This window comes from Anomaloglossus baeobatrachus, chromosome 8 (genome assembly GCF_048569485.1).
Source record: "Anomaloglossus baeobatrachus isolate aAnoBae1 chromosome 8, aAnoBae1.hap1, whole genome shotgun sequence".
NCBI lineage: Eukaryota > Metazoa > Chordata > Amphibia > Anura > Aromobatidae > Anomaloglossus > Anomaloglossus baeobatrachus.
Window position 1 is genome coordinate 215,074,615 of NC_134360.1, and position 21,931 is coordinate 215,096,545.

Below are 21,931 nucleotides of genomic sequence, written 5' to 3' on the forward strand. Positions count from 1 at the left end.
GGTAGTGCCCACCTATCACTAGTTATCAGTACCGAGCACCCGAGCATGGTAGTGCTCGCTCATCACTAGTTACGAGTACTGAACACCAGAGCATGGTAGTGCCCACCTATCACTAGTTATCAGTACCGAGCCCTTGAGCATGGTAGTGCTCTCTCATCATTAGTTACGAGTACTGAGCACCTGAGCATGGTAGTGCTCACTCATCACTAGTTACGAGTACCAATCATTCGAGCATGGTAGTGCTCGCTCATCACTACTAAACAGCCATCCATTATATTCCATTTGAAACTAATGCAGTGAGCAAAATAAAATGGATCCTTTTCAAAGGGAAGTAAAATGGATGGCTATTTAACCCATCCTTCTTCATAGACTTCAAAATTAAAAAAAACGGATTCAGCTTAAATATTTTTAGCGGAACAGAAAAGCTGTTATACATAACTTTGTCGACGGATTGCTGATGGATCCATTCTAATGGATGATTACTGGGCATGTTAACGAAGCCTAATGTGTATGGGAGGCTTTTCCCTGTTCCTGATAAATTTTTACTTATTACAAGAAGATTAGAAAAATTCTTGAAATTTAAAATGTCTACCTCATTACTATATTATATGTTTCTGTCCTAAGAACTACTGATCCCATCAATCAGCTCCACAGCTTATTGTGATCCTCCCTTGTTTTTACATTGTTATCAATGGCTAAGCATTTTCTAAAATGGTTTTATTTGAGATATCGACATTTACAGCTTATGACCTGACCTCAATAGTCACTGGTTTAAAAGCCTAATATAAATGGCCATTATTTACACTGTAAAAACATTAAACCAAGTAATCACAGTCAATAAAACATTGGGTAAATTCAGCTCAGCAGATCCTTTATTGGAACCTAGATAGAAAGGTGGAATCTGTTCAGCCAACATTTATCTAATGTGTATGTGGGCCTAAAATTTGTGTCTGAAAAACTGAAGTATACCGACACCAAACACAGAAGAGCTTGAAAATGTGTTACTTCCCGGAAACTGAATTTCCAAGATTTCAGTGACACTCGGGAGACTCGTCACCACTTCTAGAAGTCTGTGAGGTCTCGTATACCTTTCAAGAGCCTGCTGGATGTTCTTGGAGAGTTAGCATGCATGCTTTATATGCTGCTCAATGAATCCTAGTTATTCAGCCTTTGAAATTATTGCTATTAAAGGAGTTGTGATTTTACATTGATGGCCTATCCTTAGGGGTACTTTGCACGCTGCGACATCGCAAGTGTCAGGCTTCCGGGATTTCCAGTTCTCTTTTGAAAGAGCTTGCCCTCGGTTAACATGGAGTTTGCTGTTCTGTTGCCCTACTTCCTGTCCAGCTGCTTAAAAGGCCGCCTCTAAGCTTAGTCCAGTGCCTGAGTATACTGCTTGCTGTGTGCTCCTGCTTTGCTGCTTCTATTTCCTGATTGACATTTGGATCCTCCTGAAGACAACCGACACCGACTCTGGACTTTACCCGGTTTCATCAAGCTGTGCCCGGACTCCGTCTGCCGTCTTGGGTCAGCACTTCTGCCCGGTTCCTTCCGGTTCGTAACCTCTGGACTTTCATTCCGTACGGACACTCCTGGACTTTACCTATTGCCCCTTGTGTCCCGGCTGCTGCGCATTTAGGCCTTCCGGGGTGATTGCCAGACAGTCCCTGTATAGGGGTTCGCTCTTGGTGGTCTCCCTGGGGGAGTCCGGTGCGTGGCCCCGGGAATTCCCTTCGCTCCGATCCGGGAAGGTATTTCTTGTGTTATTGTTCTACTGTGTTTGTTCCGTTTGTGTACCTATCGTTGGTTACGTATTATAAATATCCCTGCACCAAGAACTCGTCTCTGGTTGTCATTGCCCTAACGCTATCGAAATCCTCAGAACATACAATAGTATTACAGCAAGCCGATGCTGCGATGTCGAGCGTGATAGTCCCCGCCCCCGTCGCAGCAGAGATGTGATTGCTGGAGTAGCAAATATTATCGCTACGCCAGCTTCACATGCACTCACCTGCCCTGCGACATTGCGCTGGCCGGCGTTCCGTCTCCTTCCTAAGGGGGCGGGTCGTGCGGCGTCACAGCGATGTCACACGGCAGGCGGCCAATAGCAGCAGAGGGGCGGAGATGAGCAGGATGTAAACATCCCGCCCACCTCCTTCCTTCCGCATTGCAGCCGGGAGGCAGGTAGGAGATGTTCCTCGCTCCTGCGGCTTCACACACAGCGATGTGTGCTGCCTGCTGGAACGAGGAACAACATCGTACCTGTCGCTGCACCGGTATTATGGAAATGTCGGACCCTACCCCGATCATACGATAACGACGCTTTTGCGCTCGTTAATCATATCAAAAAGGATTTGCACACCACGATATCGACTGCGACGCCGGATGTGCATCACTTTCGATTTGACCCCACCGACATCGCAGGTGCGATGTTGTAGTGTGCAAAGCCGCCTTAGGATAGGTCATCAATGTCTGATCGGTCGAAGTCCGACACCCCGAACCCCCACCGATCAGATGTTCACAGTGCTGCCACCAGCAGCAGGTGGACGGAAATGCTCAGTTCTGGAGCTGCTCGTCAACTGATAGCGACCACGGCCAGGTACTGCACATCCACCTCCAATTCAAATCAATAGTGGTACCCAGCCACGGCAGCTATCAGAAGACGGGGCAGCTCCGAAACTCAGTATTTTCATCTGTCTGCTGCCACCGATGACACACACAACAGTTGATTGGTGGGGGTGCGGGGTGTCAGACCCCGGCCAATCAGACATTGATGACCTATCCAAGGATAGGCCATCAATGTAAAAGTAGTGGACGACCTCTTTAACTACAGGCAACAGGTTGGGCTTTTTTCAAGCTGTGTGAGAAAGTCCTTTGAATTCTACTAAGGCCGAAGTCACACTTGCGAAAGACTCGTGCAAGTCTCACATTACATCACTCGGCACGGCCTGCCGCCCTACGGACAGGAGCGTCTCTGCTGCATAGAAATACATGCAGCCGACCCGTTCCTTTCAGGAGAGGAGTGTGCGGCCGTGTTGGGTGATGCAATGCGATACTCGCGCGAGTCTCTCGCAAGTGTGACTCCTTGCCTAAGGCTTAACTCATATATTCGTGTAACATGTCCTAGTGCTGTCTATTTTTTTTATTTTTATCATTGACCCATACACACATCCAACTAAAAAAACTGATCAGTGAGTCCAATCCGTGAGACTCAGATCATGCCCTATTCTCATCTGCTTTGCTGATTAGACTAGGCCATTAAAGTTTACAGTATGTGGAACCATACAAACCGGATGAAACACAACAGACAGACTTTGTACTTCAGACTTCCATCTGAGCTTCATATGTTTTTAACCGATGAACTGTTAAGAGTCAATGGATAAAAAAAAGTTCAGACTCCCTGTCTTCGGCTGCGGTCAGACGGTCATAGATTCTTTAATGCAAGAGAATCGGGATGATTATGCTAATGACACTCAGATTAAACTCTGATATGAGTGCTCGAATAGTGCCATCCGATTCTCTCAGATGAGAGAATCATAGCATTCTGTCAGGAGAAGAAAGAGAACACAGTTACTCCATCTTCTTCATTATGTGAGTCCACGGAAGTTGGACTGCACTCAGATGATTTCCATGCACTCATAGACTTGAATGGGTGCGCCCCATCAGACCAATGCTGTCAATCGCAGCACGCTGCAAATTTTTTCTCATGCCGATCAGCACCGTACCATAATGTAACATTGGTTGGAGAGCCCTTGTCTCTCAAGCACCAGCTTTAGTCAGACATGCATATCAACCCAAGAGCAAAAGCAAAAGACCATGTGAAGATGCAGGTGGAAGCTGGTAAGATTGTGTTATTATCCACAGTAAAAATGTATCACCATGGGCTAAAAGGCCAGTCTGCCAGGAAGAAGCCATTGCTCCAAAAGAAACATAAAAAAGCCAGATTAATGTTTACAAATCTACAAAGGAACAAAGACCTTAATTTTAGGAGACCTTCTCCTGTGGTTTGACGAAACTAAAGTTGAACTGTTTGGCCATAATGACCATCGTTACATTTGGAGGAAAAAGGTAGAAGCATAAAGCCTAAGAACACCGTCCCAACTGTGAACACCGGAGTCAGCAGCATCATGTTGAGGGGTTGTTTTGCTGCAGGAGTGACTGGTGCACTTCACAAAATAGATGGCATCGTGAGGAAAGAAGATTATGTGGCAATATTGAAACAACATCTCAAGACATCAGGCAGGAACCTAAAGCTTGAAATGGGTCTTCCAAATGGACAATGACCTGAAGCTACTGTCAAACTGGTTACACAGTGGCTTAAAGATAACAAAGTCAATGTTTTGGAGTGGCCATCACAAAGCCCTGATCTCAGTCCAATTGAAAATGTATTGGCAAAGCTGAAAAGGCGAGTGGTGACCTCCAAACATGGCTCAGTTACACCAGTTCTGTCAGGAGGAATGGGCCCAAATTCCTACCAGCTATTGTGAGAAGCTTGTGGAAGGAGATCCAAAACGTTTCAGCAAAGTCATACAGTGTAAGGGCAAATACCAATGAAATTTATGGAAACTTCTGACTTTGCAGAAATTAATAAAAATGCCTTAAAACATTCTCTCTCATTATTCTGGCATTTGGCAAATATAAATAATTTTGGTTCCTAATTGACCTAAAACGGGAAAAGTTTATTCTGATTTCATGTCACAGTGAGAAAAACCTGCAGATGTGTCTTTATAGAGAGTGGAGGGAAACGTCTGGTTTCAAGTGCACATGTTTCAGAACTATATGGCGTCATACAGAAGAATGTTATTGTTTGATAACTCTGTTTTGTTTGTTTTTAAATGATCCTGGTCATGGCTACCTTCATTACCCAGCACAACAATCCGCACATTAGTGCTGCCTAACTATTTAGGCTGAAGGTTATACAAAGTAAGTGTTTTGCTCCCTCTTATGACAACAGAGCACATTTTCTTTGAATTAGCGGCAGATAACAGATATGCACGCACAATTGACCCTTATCTTGTTTGTTATTTTGGCCTTCAACCATTGTTTCTGTATTTCAGCCTGATAATTTCTAGCATATGATGTACCGAACATTCAACAAGAGGTGAGCAGAGGTGGTAATGGATGTCATTAAAACTTTTAGACAATAGGAGAATGAATACATCCATTAAAGTTTAAAATAACAGTCAACCTAAGTGATGTACAGCCGGTACTTATTCCAGCCGCAATAATACATCCAAGGGCACATTCACACACCACAGTTTTGTCGCAGATTTTGTCATGGATTTTACTAAGTTGTAGTGTTTTTATCATGAGTTAACAAAGCTGTATCAGAAAAAAAACTAAACAAATTTGCCAGTGGTGAATAAGCCTAAAGGCCCCGTTACACGCAACGACATCGCTAACGAGATGTCGTCGGGGTTACGGAATTCGTGATGCACATCCGGCCTCGTTAGCGACGTCGTTGCGTGTGATACATACGAGCGACCGCTAACGATCCGAAAAGTGCCCAAAATCGTTGGTTGTTGACACGTCGCTCGTTTCCAAAAAAACGTTGCTCGTTTGGTACGCAGGTTGTTCGTCGTCCCTGAGGCAGCACACATCGCTACGTGTGACACCCCGGGAACGACGAACAACAGCGTTCCTGCGTCCTCCGGAAACGAGGTGGGAGTGACGTTCCTGCGGCTGCTCTCCGTCCCTCCGCTTCTATTGGTGGCCCGCTGAGTGACGTCGCTGTGACGCCGGACAAACCGCCCCCTTAAAAAAAGAGTTTGTTCGGCAGCCACAGCGACGTCGCTAGGAAGGTAAGTATGTGTGACGCGCACCGGCAATATTGTTCGCCGTGGGAAGCGATTTGCCTGTGACGCACAAACGACGGGGGCGGGTGCGATCGCTGCATGTAAAGCGGCCTTTACAGATGTGTTCACATTACACAGAATTGATGTGACTCTTTAGTACTCAAATTCACATGTAAAAACACTAATATCATGCAGATATGGGGTTAATCTGCAGGGTAATAGCATTATAAACCTGACCGGCACCTTCACATTGAACCCCATTGCCAGGAGGAAAAGAACTTTAATCCTCCAGGCATCATTTAATAATATAATGATATTTATTCATTTATACAGTGCTATTAATTCCACAGCCCTTTACATACATTGGCAACGCTGTCGCCATTGAGGCTCACAATCTAAATTCCCTATCAGTATGTCTTTGGAGTGTGGGAGGAAACCGGAGAACCCGGAGGAAATCCACACAAACATGGGGAAAAGATAGACTCTTTGCAGATGTCGTCCTTGGTGGGATTTGAACACAGAACACCAGCGCTGCAAGACTGCAGTGCTAACCACTGAGCCACTGTGCATTTGGGTTTCAGTCACAGGGGCGGCACTGACACGGGTTCAGTCACTGTTCTGTGTATGGAGAATGGCGGCTGTAACCGCCCCCTGTACTGACTGCAGGTTGCTCTACTGCTGAGCAGAGGTACTTGTAACAAGCAGTTGGATGCTCAGGTGGGCGCAATGCAAGTACCCAAACATAATGGAAGTCAATGGGGAACTCAAGCATTTTTCTTAGAAATCTTCCAGAAAAATGCCCAAGTCTCTCAATCACTTCCATTATGCCAGGCTAATTGAGTTGTGCCCATCCGAGAATCCAACTGCTCGTTACAAGTATAGATCACCTGAGCATGGTAGTGCTCACTCATCACTAGTTACAAGTATAGATCACCTGAGCATGGTAGTGCTCGCTCATCACTAGTTACGAGTACCGAGCATCAGAGCATAGTAGTGCTCACTCATCACTAGTTATAAGTACAGAACACCCGAGCATGGTAGTGCCCGCTCATCACTAGTTACGAGTATAGAGCACCCAAGCATTGTAGTGCCCGCTCATCACTAGTTACGAGTTCCGAGCACAAGAGCATGGTAGTGCCCGCTCATCAAAAGTTACGAGTACCGAGCACCCAAGCATGGTAGTGCCCGCTCATCACTAGTTACGAGTACAGAGCACCTGAGCATGGTAGTGCTCGCTCATCACTAGTTACAAGTACCGAGCTCCCGAGCATGGTAGTGCCCGCTCATCACTAGTTACGAGTACCGAGCACCTGAGCATGATAGTGCCCGCTCATCACTAGTTACGAGTACCGAGCTTCCGAGCATGGTAGTGCCCGCTCATCACTAGTTACGAGTACTGAGCACCCGAGCATGGTAGTGCCCGCTCATCACTAGTTACGAGTACCGAGCTTCCGAGCATGGTAGTGCCCGCTCATCACTAGTTACAAGTACCGCGCTCCCGAGCATGGTAGTGCCCGCTCATCACTAGTTACGAGTACCGAGCACCTGAGCATGGTAGTGCCCGCTCATCACTAGTTACGAGTACTGAGCACCCGAGCATGGTAGTGTCCGCTCATCACTAGTTACGAGTACCGAGCTCCCGAGCATGGTAGTGCCCGCTCATCACTAGTTACGAGTACTGAGCACCCGAGCATGGTAGTGCTCACTCATCACTAGTTACTAGTACTGAGCACCTGAGCATGGTAGTGCCCGCTCATCACTAGTTACGAGTACTGAGCACCCGAGCATGGTAGTGTCCGCTCATCACTAGTTACGAGTACCGAGCACCCGAGCATGGTAGTGCCCGCTCATCACTAGTTACGAGTACTGAGCACCTGAGCATGGTAGTGCCCGCTCATCACTAGTTACGAGTACTGAGCACCTGAGCATGGTAGTGCCCGCTCATCACTAGTTACGAGTACTGAGCACCCGAGCATGGTAGTGCCCGCTCATCACTAGTCATATATGACATGTAATAATACATTTATCACCTAATTTTCACTGTGGATTGAACGAGCAGCTGATGGCAACTTTAACTGTTTGACTGGATCTGGACTTGCTGGTCCAATCCGCTGATCACTCGGCTACATCCTTTTAGCCTACGAATGGTGATCTGACTCTAAACAATCTGACAGCAGGCAAGCAGATAATGCCCTTGTAAATCTCGTGCACTAAGGAATCATTCGACCACAAACCCAGAAAATTAACCAAAATATGCAAACACGACATGCTTATCCTTTTCCCCACTTCATATTTATGCAAGAAACCAGTCCGTGACAGTTTGTATAAATGAGGTCCGGTGTATCTCGAGTGGTAGGGTTCCTCATTGGTATTGCTACTTTGTCTAGAACAAAATTTCTATTCACTAATGGTTTTTTTTCCCAAAATACTCAAGACAGTTGACTTTGTGTAGGAATATATTTCATAGAATATTCTTGGCAACATTTCTATTTACAAGCCAGTGTTAGAGACCTGTGTTCCATTACTGGTACATACCCCAAAGGCATCTCCCATTAGCCCTTTTCTTCATTAAAGTTCCTCTGAACATTGCTTTAAGTCCATCCAAGCTGATTAATTCAGCTCTTAATCAAGAAATACACACTAGACATACAAGGTCTTTTCCAACTCCAAGAGAGTGTAGAGATGAAATGAACTCCCGTTAATTGGCTTACCTTCATCATTAGAGCATTGTTACTGAAACTGCTGCTCGGAGAAGGGGAATCAGCGATCTCATCCAAGCTTTCTATATGCAGGTGGGGAGGAGAGAAACCAGTTAAAATGCAATATAAATACATAAAGCTATGAACGACAATTGAGTACATTCTAATTTCTAATATTTTTGTTTTCATTTTTAGAAAATTCGTCATTTTTATTAAAAGTAAACAATGGAATGTGTCAAACATCCAAGGTTCTCAGAGGTATTGCCAACAAAGCCTTCCATTCTTTTGAGAAAAAAAAAATTGTCAACACATCAGTCAGTACCTTACTGGAAATAATTAAACTAATTCTGGCAGAAAATATTAACCTGCATTTAAAAAGAATCTAGAAATCATCCATTGGGGTCAGTTGGAAGCACCCTCTACATAATGAATGGGCGGTCCAATTGAGTAAGTGAATGTGGCACCCCAGGGTATGGTTGCCACAAATATATCTGTACCTGGGGCAGGGAAGGATATCCACATCAGGTAATCTCACAAACAACGTCCGAGATTGTGAGGGATCTAATCTGCCCAGCAATAAAGACCGGAGGCCAGGGAGACTACAGATCTCCTGGCCGCAGCAGCACCTGAAGGCAAAGCCGCTTCACAGAGCTTAGGGACCGCAGTGAGTACAGTAGTGCCCCTTAGAGAAGCTCCCACCGCCTGCCATACAGGTGAAGAGAGGAAGAGAGGGTCAAGGTGTAGCTCTAGCAAGACAAACAACACCTTCCACTCCAAACCTGGAGGGGGAGCCCTACAAGCCGAGCTCAGGTAAAGTCCCCTTTAAATCCAGGTCTGGAGGCGGAGTCAGAGAGTGACAGTTGACAGTTGAGCTGGAGCAAGGACTGTGATGACATCAAGATGGAGAAGGTTGTGCTGAGCCCGTAAGAGCAGCTGTGAGACAGACTGAGGGATCCAGGAGTGAGGCAAGAGGAGTGACTGGGGAGGTGGAGCCAGACACTGTTCATCCCCGAGGAACAGCGCTGACTACCGGACACCGGCGTCCGAGATTGTGAGGGATCTAATCTGCCCAGCAATAAAGACCGGAGGTCAGGGAGACTACAGATCTCCTGGCCGCAGCAGCACCTGAAGGAAAAGCCGCTTCACAGAGCTTAGGGACCGCAGTGAGTACAGTAGTGCCCCTTAGAGAAGCTCCCGCCGCCTGCCATACAGGTGAAGAGAGGAAGAGAGGGTCAAGGTGTAGCTCTAGCAAGACAAAACAATCACTGATCTCGGGGAGACCAGCCAGAGGAACACTGCCGGCAGCCAGCAAAGACACTCAACACAGTGAAATGGTATAGCTCTAGGCATCCTAGGACCAAGGAGAGACACAACGCAGCAGGGAGGCCTCACAACTCACCTGGTGTACAGATCCTACAGGCCCCGTGACATAATCCCATTAACCAACGCCCGGATCCGAGTACCCCACGGCCGTGGGGCGGGTCAGCTTTTGGCATCATTAACAGGATGCACCTTATCCTTTCACCTGATTGATATCTTCATCAATCCTGTACGTTACTCCCGTAGTTCTCCATCATTTCCGTCCCCTTAAAAAGGCGCTCAATCCAAAATGCCCATTAAAATCTTGGAAGCCAAATGGCAAGCCCAAACTTAAAGATATGAATACCTGTTTTGTCTTAACCCTTTTCCACACCACAATGGAATTGTAGGCTATGGTCTTTACCCACCACAACGTTTACATCTCAGGGATGTTATGGGCTCGGGAACAGTGCCCATGTCATCTACCCCAGGGGACTGCTTGTTGCAATGGGCCAGATAGAACCTAACTCTAAAATCAAAAAAGTTTTTATCCAATTACTAAATTCAAGAGTAAAATTAAAAAATGGAAGGTTGTGTGCCCATGATCAGGGTTTGCAGCGTTTTGGATGCAGCATGTTTCAGCTGCGTCCAAAACATTGCGATGTACAGTACAAGCATGGATGAGATTTCTAGAAATCCCACGCACACTGTGCTTGTTTTTCCCGCAGTGTAAACTGACCTGCGGGGCGGCTTTCCTGGCCATAAACTTGTTAATTCTTTGATGCGGAGACCGGAGGGAGAACACAACGAGAGACCGCAACTGCCGAAGCCCAGATCGTGGGCATGAGCAGCTGCAGTCTCCCGCGGCGGAGGCTCTGAGCCCCGCAGGTCAAGACCCGTCGCGTCCAGGACATAGCGGGTCCTGATCGTGTGCACATACCCTAACACATGTAATAAAGATAAAATGTTGCACATACCCCAGGGTTAACCACAACAAAAAAATGGAAAAACAATGGTAAAATTGCTGTTTTGCCCATTAAACTCCTCTCTAAAACAAAAAAGCACGAATGAAAACGTAACTCATCCTGCAAAATAAGCTCTAAATTAAAAAACAAAAATAAGGCTCTGTGAACGTGGTGGGAAAAATAGTTCTCTGAAAAAAATATAATTACTGGGTCAAAGTAGTAAAATATATGAAACATAAGGACCCTCACTGTCCACAGTTTTCATTTGCCTCTTTTATTCTTATTGCCCATTAGTGCTTTTTTTTTTGCTTTTTTCTCTTCATCCCATCCTTATCTGGTATACTGATTCTTGTATTCCACTATTCCCCTTGTTTCCTATGGTACATTATCACTTGTATTCTTCCATTTTCTTTTCATCTCAGCCTTTATTGTTATTTCATTTGACACTTGTAATGAGCAGTGCTTGTTCAAGCAGCACAACTAAGGCCCCCTTCACACGCCCGTGTTTCGGGTACATGTGGCATCCATTGTTTTCATGGATACCACAAGTACCCATATTAACCTATGGAGCTGCTCACGTCCTTGTTTTCACACGGACCGTGTGTCCATGAGAACCACATGAAGACATGTCTGTTTTTTCTGACAGCACAGATGACAAGGGTCAATACAAGTCAATGGGTCTGTGGAAACAGCACAAGGATGGCATCCATGTGCCATCTGTATGCTGTATGTGTTTAACATTGAATGTATAGGAGAAGCTTTGTAAGTTCATTTTCTAGATCCATACCAGAAAAAATGGATGACTCGCGGATGACATGTGGATGACACATGCATTACAGACAAATGACACGCGGATGACATATGGATGACACACGCATGACTCAAGGATGACATGCAGATGACACGTAGATGACTTATGGATGACACAGATGACACACGGATGACATGTGGGTGACACACGGATGACACGCTAATGACTCACGGATGACATGCATAACAGTTGGTTATAAATGACATAGTGACTAAATGTAGAACTGGTGGAGGAAGGTTGAACTAGATGGACCTAGGTCTTTTTTCAACCTAAGTAACTATGTAACTAAGACACGTTGATGACAAGCAGGCCAGATCAAAGTATTGTAGTGCGCCTGCGCACCAGGACCTCAATGCCGGCGAGTGTGGATGATGTAGGACGTGTCATGCACCCAGGCTTCAGAAGAAGGAGGACTAAGATGGCCGAAAGAGGAGGCGCCGGTACCAGAGAACGGAGACACCCATTCAACCAGTCTGCACCGCACCGCCCCTAAAGCGGGCTTTACACGCTACGACATCGCTAATGCGGAGTCGTTGGGGTCACGGAATTCGTGACGCACATCCGGCCGCATTAGCGATGCTGTTGCGTGTGACACCGATAAGTGATTTTGCATCGTTGCAAAAACGTGCAAAATCGCTAATCGGCGACATGGGGGTCCATTCTCAAATCTCGTTACTGCAGCAGTAACGAGGTTGTTCCTCGCTCCTGCGGCAGCACACATCGCTGCGTGTGACGCCGCAGGAACGAGGAAGCTCTCCTTACCTGCCTCCCGGCCGCTATGAGGAAGGAAGGAGGTGGGCGGGATGTTACGTCCGCTCAGCTCCGCCCCTCCGCTGCTATTGGGCGGCGGTTCAGTGACGTCGCTGTGACGCCGCACGGACCGCCCCCTTAGAAAGGAGGCGGTTCACCAGTCACAGCGACATCGCCGGACAGGTATGTATGTGTGACGGCTCTGGGCGATGTTGTGCGGCACGGGCAGCGATTTGCCCGTGTCGCGCAACAGATGGGGGTGGGTACCCACACTAGCGATATCGGGACCGATATCGCAGTGTGTAAAGTAGCCTTTAGGTGAGTATTATAAAATTATTTTTACGTTCTACACAGCAGCCTGGGCTCTTATATACTGTAAAGGGTGCTTTACACGCTGCGACATCACTAGCAATAGCTAGCAATGTCATGAGTGATAGCACCTGCCCCGTCGGTCGTGCGACATTTGGTTCTCGCTGCCGTAGTGAATATTATCACTACGGCAGCTTCACACGCACATACCTTTTCAGCGACGTCGCTGTGACCGCCGAACAATCCCTTCTTCAAGGGGGAGGTGCGTTCGGCATCATAGCGACGTCACTGCGGCGTCACTAAGTGGCCGCCCAATAGCAGAGGAGGGGCGGATGTGTGACGCCGCAGGAACAACGAACAACGAGCGGCATGCACCACCAACGATATTATGAAAAGGAGCGACGTGTCAACGATCAACGATTTTTGACGTATTTGCAATCGTTGATCGTCGTTCCTTGGTATTACACGCTGCGATGTCGCTAACGGCGCCGGATGTGCGTCACTAACGACGTGACCCCGATGATATATCGTTAGCGATGTCGCAGCGTGTAAAGCACCCTTATGTTAGAATCCTGTATATAAGAGCTCACAAGTGGTGGCCGCAGCTTATAGGGCCCAAATCTGGTGACAGGTTCCCTTTAAGCCGCACAAAGTGCCTAGGGGTAGGAGCACCAGTGCTCTGGGCATTTATTAATACTTCTAAAGTCACTACTATGGAAATAACAGCAAACGTCACTGTCTGAGGATATACAATTTAAAGCTATACCCTAGATCAGGGATCAATAGTTACTCTTGTTGTATTTCGGGCTTGATTGTTTTCTGGATAACCATTAGGGATGATCGAATACTTCGATTATTTGGCTTCGTGGATATTTTCCAAATACATCGCCGCTATTCGAGCGCAAAGTAAGTCTATGGGAAGCCCGAATAGTTGATATTTGGGTTTCCCATAGACTTACATTGCGCATTGAATATTCGCGAATAGTCGAATAGCGGCGAGGTATTCGGAAAATATTCGCGAAGCCGAATAATCAAAGTATTCGATCATCCCGAATAACCATCGCATTTCAATTACTATTGATATATTATACAATGAAGATGTTGTTGCCTGTCTTCTGATGGCAGCGTCCGACCCTTCCGTGTACTTCAATGATGTGTCTTACAAGGATATTTCGAGAGTAAATAAATGCATGGCAGGGCGGGAAAGGACAACCACTGTTTCTAATGTCTTCTAAGGAGGTAGAGAAATGTTTTTAGCTATGTCATAAGAGACATTCCTGTATTTCCCTATATACGCAGGTCCATTTAGTCTCCATAGGAGGCAAGTTTAACTCCTACCAATTGAGAAACACTACATTCTCACCTGCTGGTATTTTCTACTCTATTCATTTAATGGGTCAAGTTATTGGCTTATTAGTGGCAACCACCTATTGTTATCCGGAGCAATAAAAGTGACTGACGGAAATGAGTTCAGAGATAAGAAATGCATATCAATACCGATGCATCTGTCTAGTCCTATTCAACACAGCCGAAAACAGCTCTTCAGTGCGGCTCTATGGTCGAGCACCGACAAGATAAAACACTTCTGCATCACAGTACCAGGCAATAGCATGCAAATAACATGATTTTCACATCAGGCGGAGATAAAACGCATATTTATGGAGTAAATAACATTATGCAAAACGTTATACAATGATGGCTTCTATCGAAAACTGAAAATGCCTGTTCAGTTATCTGTAAGATACATCTGTTTCTGGAAAAGGTAGCTGACAACCAGTGTGGCCGAAACTTCAACCCCCACTTGGGTTGTCAAGTAGATTTCCAATATCTTGATAGTAAATCTATCCAGTAAAGTAGCATGGTAGATCAATGCTGTGCGATATATAGAGATGAGCGGAAGTTCGGATTCTGCTGGTGTGCCGCCCCTGCAGCGGATCGAACCGCTCGGATCCGGGGGTGGTGATCGTTCGTGGATCGAGGGTCTCCGGATCCGGGGGCTTAGGGGCCACACTCAAATGGAAAGAGAGTATTTACACGGGATTTGGAATAGTTTGTGACGCCACCCGTGGTGTACGGTAATTGGGAGTACCGCCGCTGCCGGTGGGAGTACTCACGGGTAGGGGTAGGGGTAGGCCCTGGGATTCTGGTGGGTGATGCGGGGATGCAGTGCAGGGGTCAGTCGGGTACTCACTCAGCAATGAAGCAGACGCTGACAACAGGGTAAACCAAGTCTCTGAACACCGTTGCCTCTCGAGGGGAGCTCGTCCGGGTCCCGTCCCCTACAGTGCTGCTGGTGGTCTGTAACCTGCCTCCTGGCACTATGTTTTAGATTGTCCATTGTGGCCCAGTAGCTTGAAGCTGTCCTGGCCCCGCTCCCCACTGTCTCAAAGTGGAGGAACCTGCTCTCAGGAGCTTACGCTTGGGATTTCAGTGGGCTGCTTGCTAGGAAAGCCCTATCTTCCTCATTGCGCTAGTGCCCCCGATCTCTGAGCTGGTGGGAACAGTCCATAAAGGCCCCGTCCTCCGCAAGTTAATTGCCGGGTCGCCTGAAGCTTCTCCCCGACCTAGGGTCCGTGTACCCCGTCGTGCCTTCGGTCCCGGACCGGTGATAGGACCAGGCTACTGGCCGTCCTCCTTGACTTGTTCCAGGCACCTAGCCTCAATCCCCTGCGACCGGGGGTTCGTCTCCTCTAGGTCAAGACCACCGTCTGCGACCTAGTTTACTTCTCCCCTGAGAGCTCCAACTCCCAGCTTCCTCAGAGCTCCTCACAGCTCGAGGGCGAGGGCTACCAATCAACTCACTTGACACCTCGCACCTCCCTGCCTGACCCCTAGGTGGGCAGCCCTATTCCTGCTTAAGCAGCCCACTGGTGTGCCTGACAGGTGTGGTGCAAGGTATATCTAGGATTTGTGAATGCTGGTAGAGGCAGCACTGTAGGATAGAGACCCAGAACCATGGGGGGTTGAATACTGCTCGGGAAAGGCAGTTTGTGCAGTGCCCTGTGATGACTTGAATAGTCCAGGTGCATCACATTGGTCCAGCTAAACTTTCTTAAAGTTTGGTTTTGGACCCGGAACTGACCTGAACTTCAATTGAAGTCACTGTCATCACCCACATGCAGCCAGCCATAAACAGATCACTTCTAGGGGAGAGTAGGCAGCGTTTTTTCATTTTTTGGGGGATGTACACACTAAATCCGATCACGCTGTTGTTACTTCCAGTGTGAGCCGTTGAAACACTGCAAGTGGCTCGCACTGGGCTGTGCACCATATGAACCTGAGCACAGTGATGCTCACAAGAGTGGCTTGCATTCATAAAGCACCCGAACTTTGTGTTCTTGGAAAAGTTTGAACACCGGACTTCGGGTTTGCTCATCTCTAGTGATACATAAATCTCAATGCTACGCACTCAGTGTTAGAATCGAGATGCTGTTCGATATGTCATTCAGGGTATGTGCCCACGATCAGGTGTCTTGACCTGCGGGGTCGCACGTCTCCTCCGCAGGTGAACGAAGGAGACCGCAGCTACTTGTACCCACATTCAGGGTTCAGGGCACTGCGGTCTCTCGCTTGTGTTCTCCCTATGGAGGACGCATGTGAATCCGCAGCAAACAATTGACATGCTGTGGTCTGGAAAGACGCACCATAGGTCAGTGTTTGCTGCGGAAAAAACAAGCATAGTGGGTATGGGATTTCTAGAAATCCCGTCCACTATGCTTATGTAGCGCCCCCAAGGCTTCCATCGCCACAGAGGTACTGCACCTCATCCAGGGGTGCGTCCCAGGGTAAGGAAGGGTTTGTCCTCCGGTTCACACTACGCAACTGTGGTTAGGGCCTAGTGCAGCTGTACTTGTATAGTGGCTAGCACCGTTCCCGAAGCCAATCTGGGGGTGGAGCTTAGTGGGTGAGGCGTCTGAGGGGAGTGGGCTGAGCTAAGTTGACAGTTGACAGTGTCAGTGAGTGGTGTGGCGAGGAGGCAACCGGAGAGTTGAGACCCAGGGGTCCTGCTCGACCTGGGTGACTCCGAAGTAGGGATCTTAGAGACATGGGAGTGCAGGAAGCACCTGTTGGCTTGCTCCACTGCACACTGGGTGGAAGGATCTGGCCGCAAAACGGGGACCCGGTCCATAGACTATAAGAAAACTAACATACTCTTTAGTAACACCAGGTGCCTGGGTGGCTACAAGCATCCAGAGCCGAAAATCAGCACACGAATCTGCTGGAAAGGGGCCACAGAGGATAAGGGGGCCAAGCAGGAAGAAAACCCGTTGAACGTCCGCGACCCCTGGCTCAGGGCACTGTGTGTGGAGGCGCGGGACAGGAGGGCGAGAGTCAGCGCAGTAGAGACGACCAGGAAAGGCACATCTGAGGGGGTGCACCTGTATTGACCTCTGAGCTACTCAGGATCGGCGGGAGCCCAACACGGTGGATCCTAGCATACCGCGCGTGATTTCCAGCTTACTGTACACCTGTGGAACTAGTACCATGAGTAAAGACTTTGACTGCAACCCCCAGTGTCGTCTACGTCCTTCCCGCGCCCTCTCATGATCCCCAGGCCTCTACCTGTGGGGAGCAATATCACCTCAGCTGCGCCATCAACATCTGCCCCGATGAAACCACCACAGGTGGCGTCATGAACTTGTACCTTTAACTACAGCTCCCATCATCACAATCATCATCCCTTTGTTGCTGAGAGACACTGCCAAGATCACGGAACCGGGTCACGCCGCCGCGACTTCACCGGACTAGTCCGGCCCGGTAACGAGTACCCCCGGCCCTGGAGCTTGGTGTGTCACTTGTACTGTACAACACAGCATTTTGGATGCAGCTGAAGCATTGCAGCAAAAACTGATCGTGGCTAGGCACCTAAGGCTATGTGCGCACGATGCATCTTTGTGGTGACCACAAAGATGCAGCGTTTTGGCAAAAACATATACAAAAAAACGCATGCATTTTGATGCGTTTTTCACCGCATTTTTGTCCAATGTGTTTCTTTGTTTCTTAAGTCAAATCTATTCACTGGAAGAGCACAAAAACCGCTGGCAAAAAAATGCATAAAGAATTGACATGCTGCAGTGGTCACCACAAAGATGCAGCCAAAAAGAACTGCAACGTGCGGACAGCAAAAATGAAATCTCATAGACTTTGCTGGCGAAAGAAATTCATGCAGTTTTGAGACCAGAAAAGGCGCAGAAACGCAGGGTGTGCACAAAGTCTTCTTCCCTGTGCATAGAATAAAGTTTCACGGCACTCTCAAAAATCTTGTGATAAACTACACATTACAATTCCAATAAGGACGAATCAAGGATTTATGTTATAGGGAACCTGTCATCTCGAGAAACGTTATCTACCTGCAGATATGCGGGAGATATAAAGGTAAAAAGCATTTCAACCCTGTGTAGTCAACTTACTGTAGCAGCGGCTGTAGGGAGAAAGTGACGTTTTATCTTCCCTGCAGCTGCTCACTTCCTGTCATCAGGGCAATGAGGTAGCTGTTACGGTCACTGATCATTACACAGTGAGCACACTGTAATCACTCTCAGTTTAAAGGAAGCAAATGCAAGAAGATATAACTTCTCCCTGTATCCAGTGCTCCAGTAAGCCGGCTACACAGGTATTTACCAACAGATTACCACTATATCTGCTGGTAAATGGCATTCCTCAAGATGAAAGGTTTACTTTAGGATGGTAATATTAAAACCTAATTCATTTACCTTTTTCTTGTGAACCATCATAGGTGTTATAGCCAGAGGATAATTCAGTGGCGAGTGCTGGTTGCTGAACACCCCATTGATGCATATTTTCACGCTGTGGTTCCAATGGTTGGAGATATGTGTACTGAGGAGGCTGGCTGTCAGCACAGACAAGCTCAGCATCTTTATTTTGTAGGTCATGTCCTATATTATGCAGATTGGCTCCTGTGTCATTTACATCAGCTCCTGTATTGGGTACATTGGCTCCTGCGTTGGGTACATTGGCTCCTGCGTTGGGTACATTGGCTCCTGCGTTGGGTACATTGGCTCCTGCGTTGGGTACATTGGCTCCTGCGTTGGGTACATCGGTCCTTGTGTCATGGTCTTGACTTACTTGTTGAGTTTCATTTCCAGCAGAAACTTCTGATGAGAGACAAGAAGCAAACTATTGGAAGGAAGTGAACTGCATTTATCGATAAGACCAGTGGAAAAAGCTGTCAAGAATGATGTAAAAAGTTTGTTGGATGAGATAGACAAAAATACATATGTATATAGATTTTTTTTCTAACTATTTATTTCTTTAGCTATTTAGTTACAAAGTTCTCGATCTTAATAGTAACTTACAGTTTGCATGTGTTTGTAAATTAATGTTTATTTCTACCTGTTAATAGCTGAAGGGTTTCTACAGTAGGATCACAATGATGAGCGAGCACTACCATGCTCAGGTGCTCAGTACTCATAACTAATGATGAGCAGGCACTAGCATTTTCAGAACTCGTAACTAGTGATGAGCGCGCACTACCATGTTCAGTACTTGTAACTAGTGATGAGCGGGCACTACCATACTTGGGTGCTCGGTACTCATAACTAGTGATGAGCGGGTGTATCACCCCGGTGTTAGTAGGGTTGCTCGGATCCGGGATCGTTGTGGCTTGAGGGATGCGGACCCGGCTTGGCAGACACTTTGATCCGTAAAAGGGGATATTTACAGGGGAGACGTTCGTGACGCCACCTGTGGGTTGCAGTAATGGGAGTACTGCCACTGCTGTAAAGAGTACCGGGGCAAATGGAGTTCAGCAGCCTGATGTTAGTCCCTCCACAGGTAGGGAGGCCCCGGGCTCAGGTGTATTGGTAGTGTTTGGGAGAGCAGGGTGCAGGGGACCAGGGTACTCACTGTGGGTAGTCATGGTGCTGGATGAGGTTTATAAAGGAAACACACACGCTGTAGGTAAACCAAATTCAGTGTGTGCCACCACCACTTTGGGAAGCCCGTCCAAGTACATGGTCCCACCGGTGTCACATAGTAATCCGGAGCCTGCCTCTGTGCACAGTTTCGTGTTCATGTGGGTCCCTATAGCTTGAAGCTGTAAGGTCCCGTTCTTCAGTTTTTAAGTGAAGACTTGCTCCCAAGGGCTGGCACTTGGGACTTTAGTTGGTTGCTTTCTCTGGAAAACCCTGTCCCCCGCGGTGTGCTGATGCCCTCAGTCTCTGACCTCTCTGGGAAGGTCCCTGAAGGTACCCTTCCTCTGCAGGTTAATTGTCAGGACATTGAATCGGCTCCTGACCTAGGGTCCTGTATCCCGTCGTGCTCGGTACCGTTCAGTTCTTTTGGGCTTTCTGGTGCCGACAGTCCTCCAAGACTATGTCCGTCACACCCTTTTCCAATGTCACTGCTATCGGTCCCCAACTCCGCTGGTCCCGGACCACTGTCTGCGACCCAACCTCGGTCCTTTTAGCTCCCCGGGAACTAACACTCCAGTTCCTCTCACTTTGAAGGCTCTCACTAGACTCACTTCGTCCCTCCTACCAGCCTGCCTGACTCCTAGGTGACTGGCCCTGTTCTAGCTAGACCAACCCACTGGTGTGTCTGATAGGTCATGATGTAAGGTGTTAGTTGGGATTTGTGGTGCTGATGGAGGTGACACTGGTTTCTGGGAACTTGAAACCATGGGGGGTAGGTCCTGCACCCTGGGAGAAGGATGCAGTTCCCTGTAGCACCCTGATGTATTCAGGGGCACTACATGGGCACTACCATGCTCGGGTGCTCAGTACTCGTAATGAGCATTTCCCAGAAGATTTCCCAGAAAAATGCTTGAGTTGCCCATTGACTTACAGTATGCCCTGTACTTGGGTCGCGCCCATGTGAGCACCCAACTGCTCATTACAAGTAATGCACTGGAGCATGGTAGTGCTCGCTTATCACTAATCACAACCAGTACTCAATACACCCTCCTACTAAAGGTGGCTTTACACACTGCAACATCGCAAACGACATCGCTGTAACGTCACCGGTTTTGTGACGTAATAGCGACCTCCTCAGCGACATTGCAGTGTGTCAAACACATCAGCGACCTGGCCCCTGCTGTGAAGTTGCTGATCGCTACAAATCGTTCAGGACCATTCTTTGGTCCTTTGTTTCCCGCTGTGCAGCATGATCGCTAGAAAGTCTCAGTGTGTAAAGGGGACTTTACAGCGACTTCGTTAGCGACTTCCCTTTCAAAAAGCTGCTTTACAACGTCTCCAATGACTAGCTAGGTCGTTCTGCAGGTCCGTATCGCTGTTGCGTCGTTGGCCAGGTCTGCCTGTTTGACAGCTCACCAGCGACTCACCAGAGACTTTGTAGCGATCCCGGCCAAGTTGGGATCGCTGGTGGGATCGCTAGAAAGTCTCAGTGTGTAAAGGGGCCTTTAGAAGAGATTGCCCACTTTTAGATTAACACTCCAAAGATTTTACCAGGCAACTACAAGTTTATAACATATATTTCCCACTGAATAGCTGCAAAGAATGCATGAGAATGGAGAAGTAGCGAGTAGGTTTGATAAGTGCAGTCTTGGAGGAGAGTATGGAATTATTTTTTCTTGCCTCACCTTAAGGCCCAGTCACACACAACGACTTACCAGCGATCCCGAAAACGATGCGACCTGATAGGGATCGCAGGTCAGTCGCTGGGAGGTCGCAGGTGAGATGTCACACAGTCAGATCTTACCAGCGATGCAGGAACAATACAGGTCGCAACTGCGACCTGTATAACGATCTCAGCAGTCACTGTGACCCTGTCACACAGTGTCAAACACAGCGATGTGTCCTGCCCAGCGAGATCACAGCTGAGTCACGGTTTCTATGACGCAGTAGCGATCCCGTTAGCGATCTCGTTATGTGTGACATCTACCAGCGATCAGGCCCCTGCTGTGAGATCTCTAGTCGTTGCAGAATGGTCCAGGCCATTTTCTTCAAAGGTGATGTCCTGCTGGGCAGGACCCATCGCTGTGTTTGACACTGTGTGATAGAGTCCCAGTGACTGCTGAGATTGTTATACAGGTCGCTCATTGTTCCTGCATTGCTGGTAAGATCTGACTGTGTGACATCTCACCTGCGACCTCCCAGCGACTTACCTGCGATCCCTATCAGGTCGCATCGTTTTCGGGATCGCTGGTAAGTCATTGTGCGTGACTGGGCCTTTAGACACTTTGACAAAAAACAGCTAAAAGGCTTCCTAACATGAGATTGCTCCTGAACATTGGCCAGTTCAAAAACGACCACCGATCAGCCGATCAACAAACAAGGCGCTTGCTCTTTGACTGATTGGATCATTCATTCTGGCTCAATTTCC

General features: G+C 47.7%; 1 protein-coding gene across 3 annotated transcripts in view; it reads right to left on the bottom strand.

Moving 5' to 3' along the window:
* SEC16B (SEC16 homolog B, endoplasmic reticulum export factor) overlaps positions 1 to 21,931 on the bottom strand; it is a 276,625-nt gene that overhangs the window by 86,850 nt on the left and 167,844 nt on the right. For all 3 annotated transcript variants that reach the window (XR_012724949.1, XM_075320161.1, XM_075320162.1), the window contains exons 20-21: positions 18,343 to 18,744; positions 8,507 to 8,577 (exon numbers count right to left, since the gene is read on the bottom strand). Coding sequence is in view for 2 of the 3 variants with exons in the window: in XM_075320161.1 (XP_075176276.1) it covers positions 8,507 to 8,577; positions 18,343 to 18,744 (473 nt within the window). In the remaining variant the exon portion in view is untranslated. The remainder of the gene's footprint in view (positions 1 to 8,506; positions 8,578 to 18,342; positions 18,745 to 21,931) is intronic.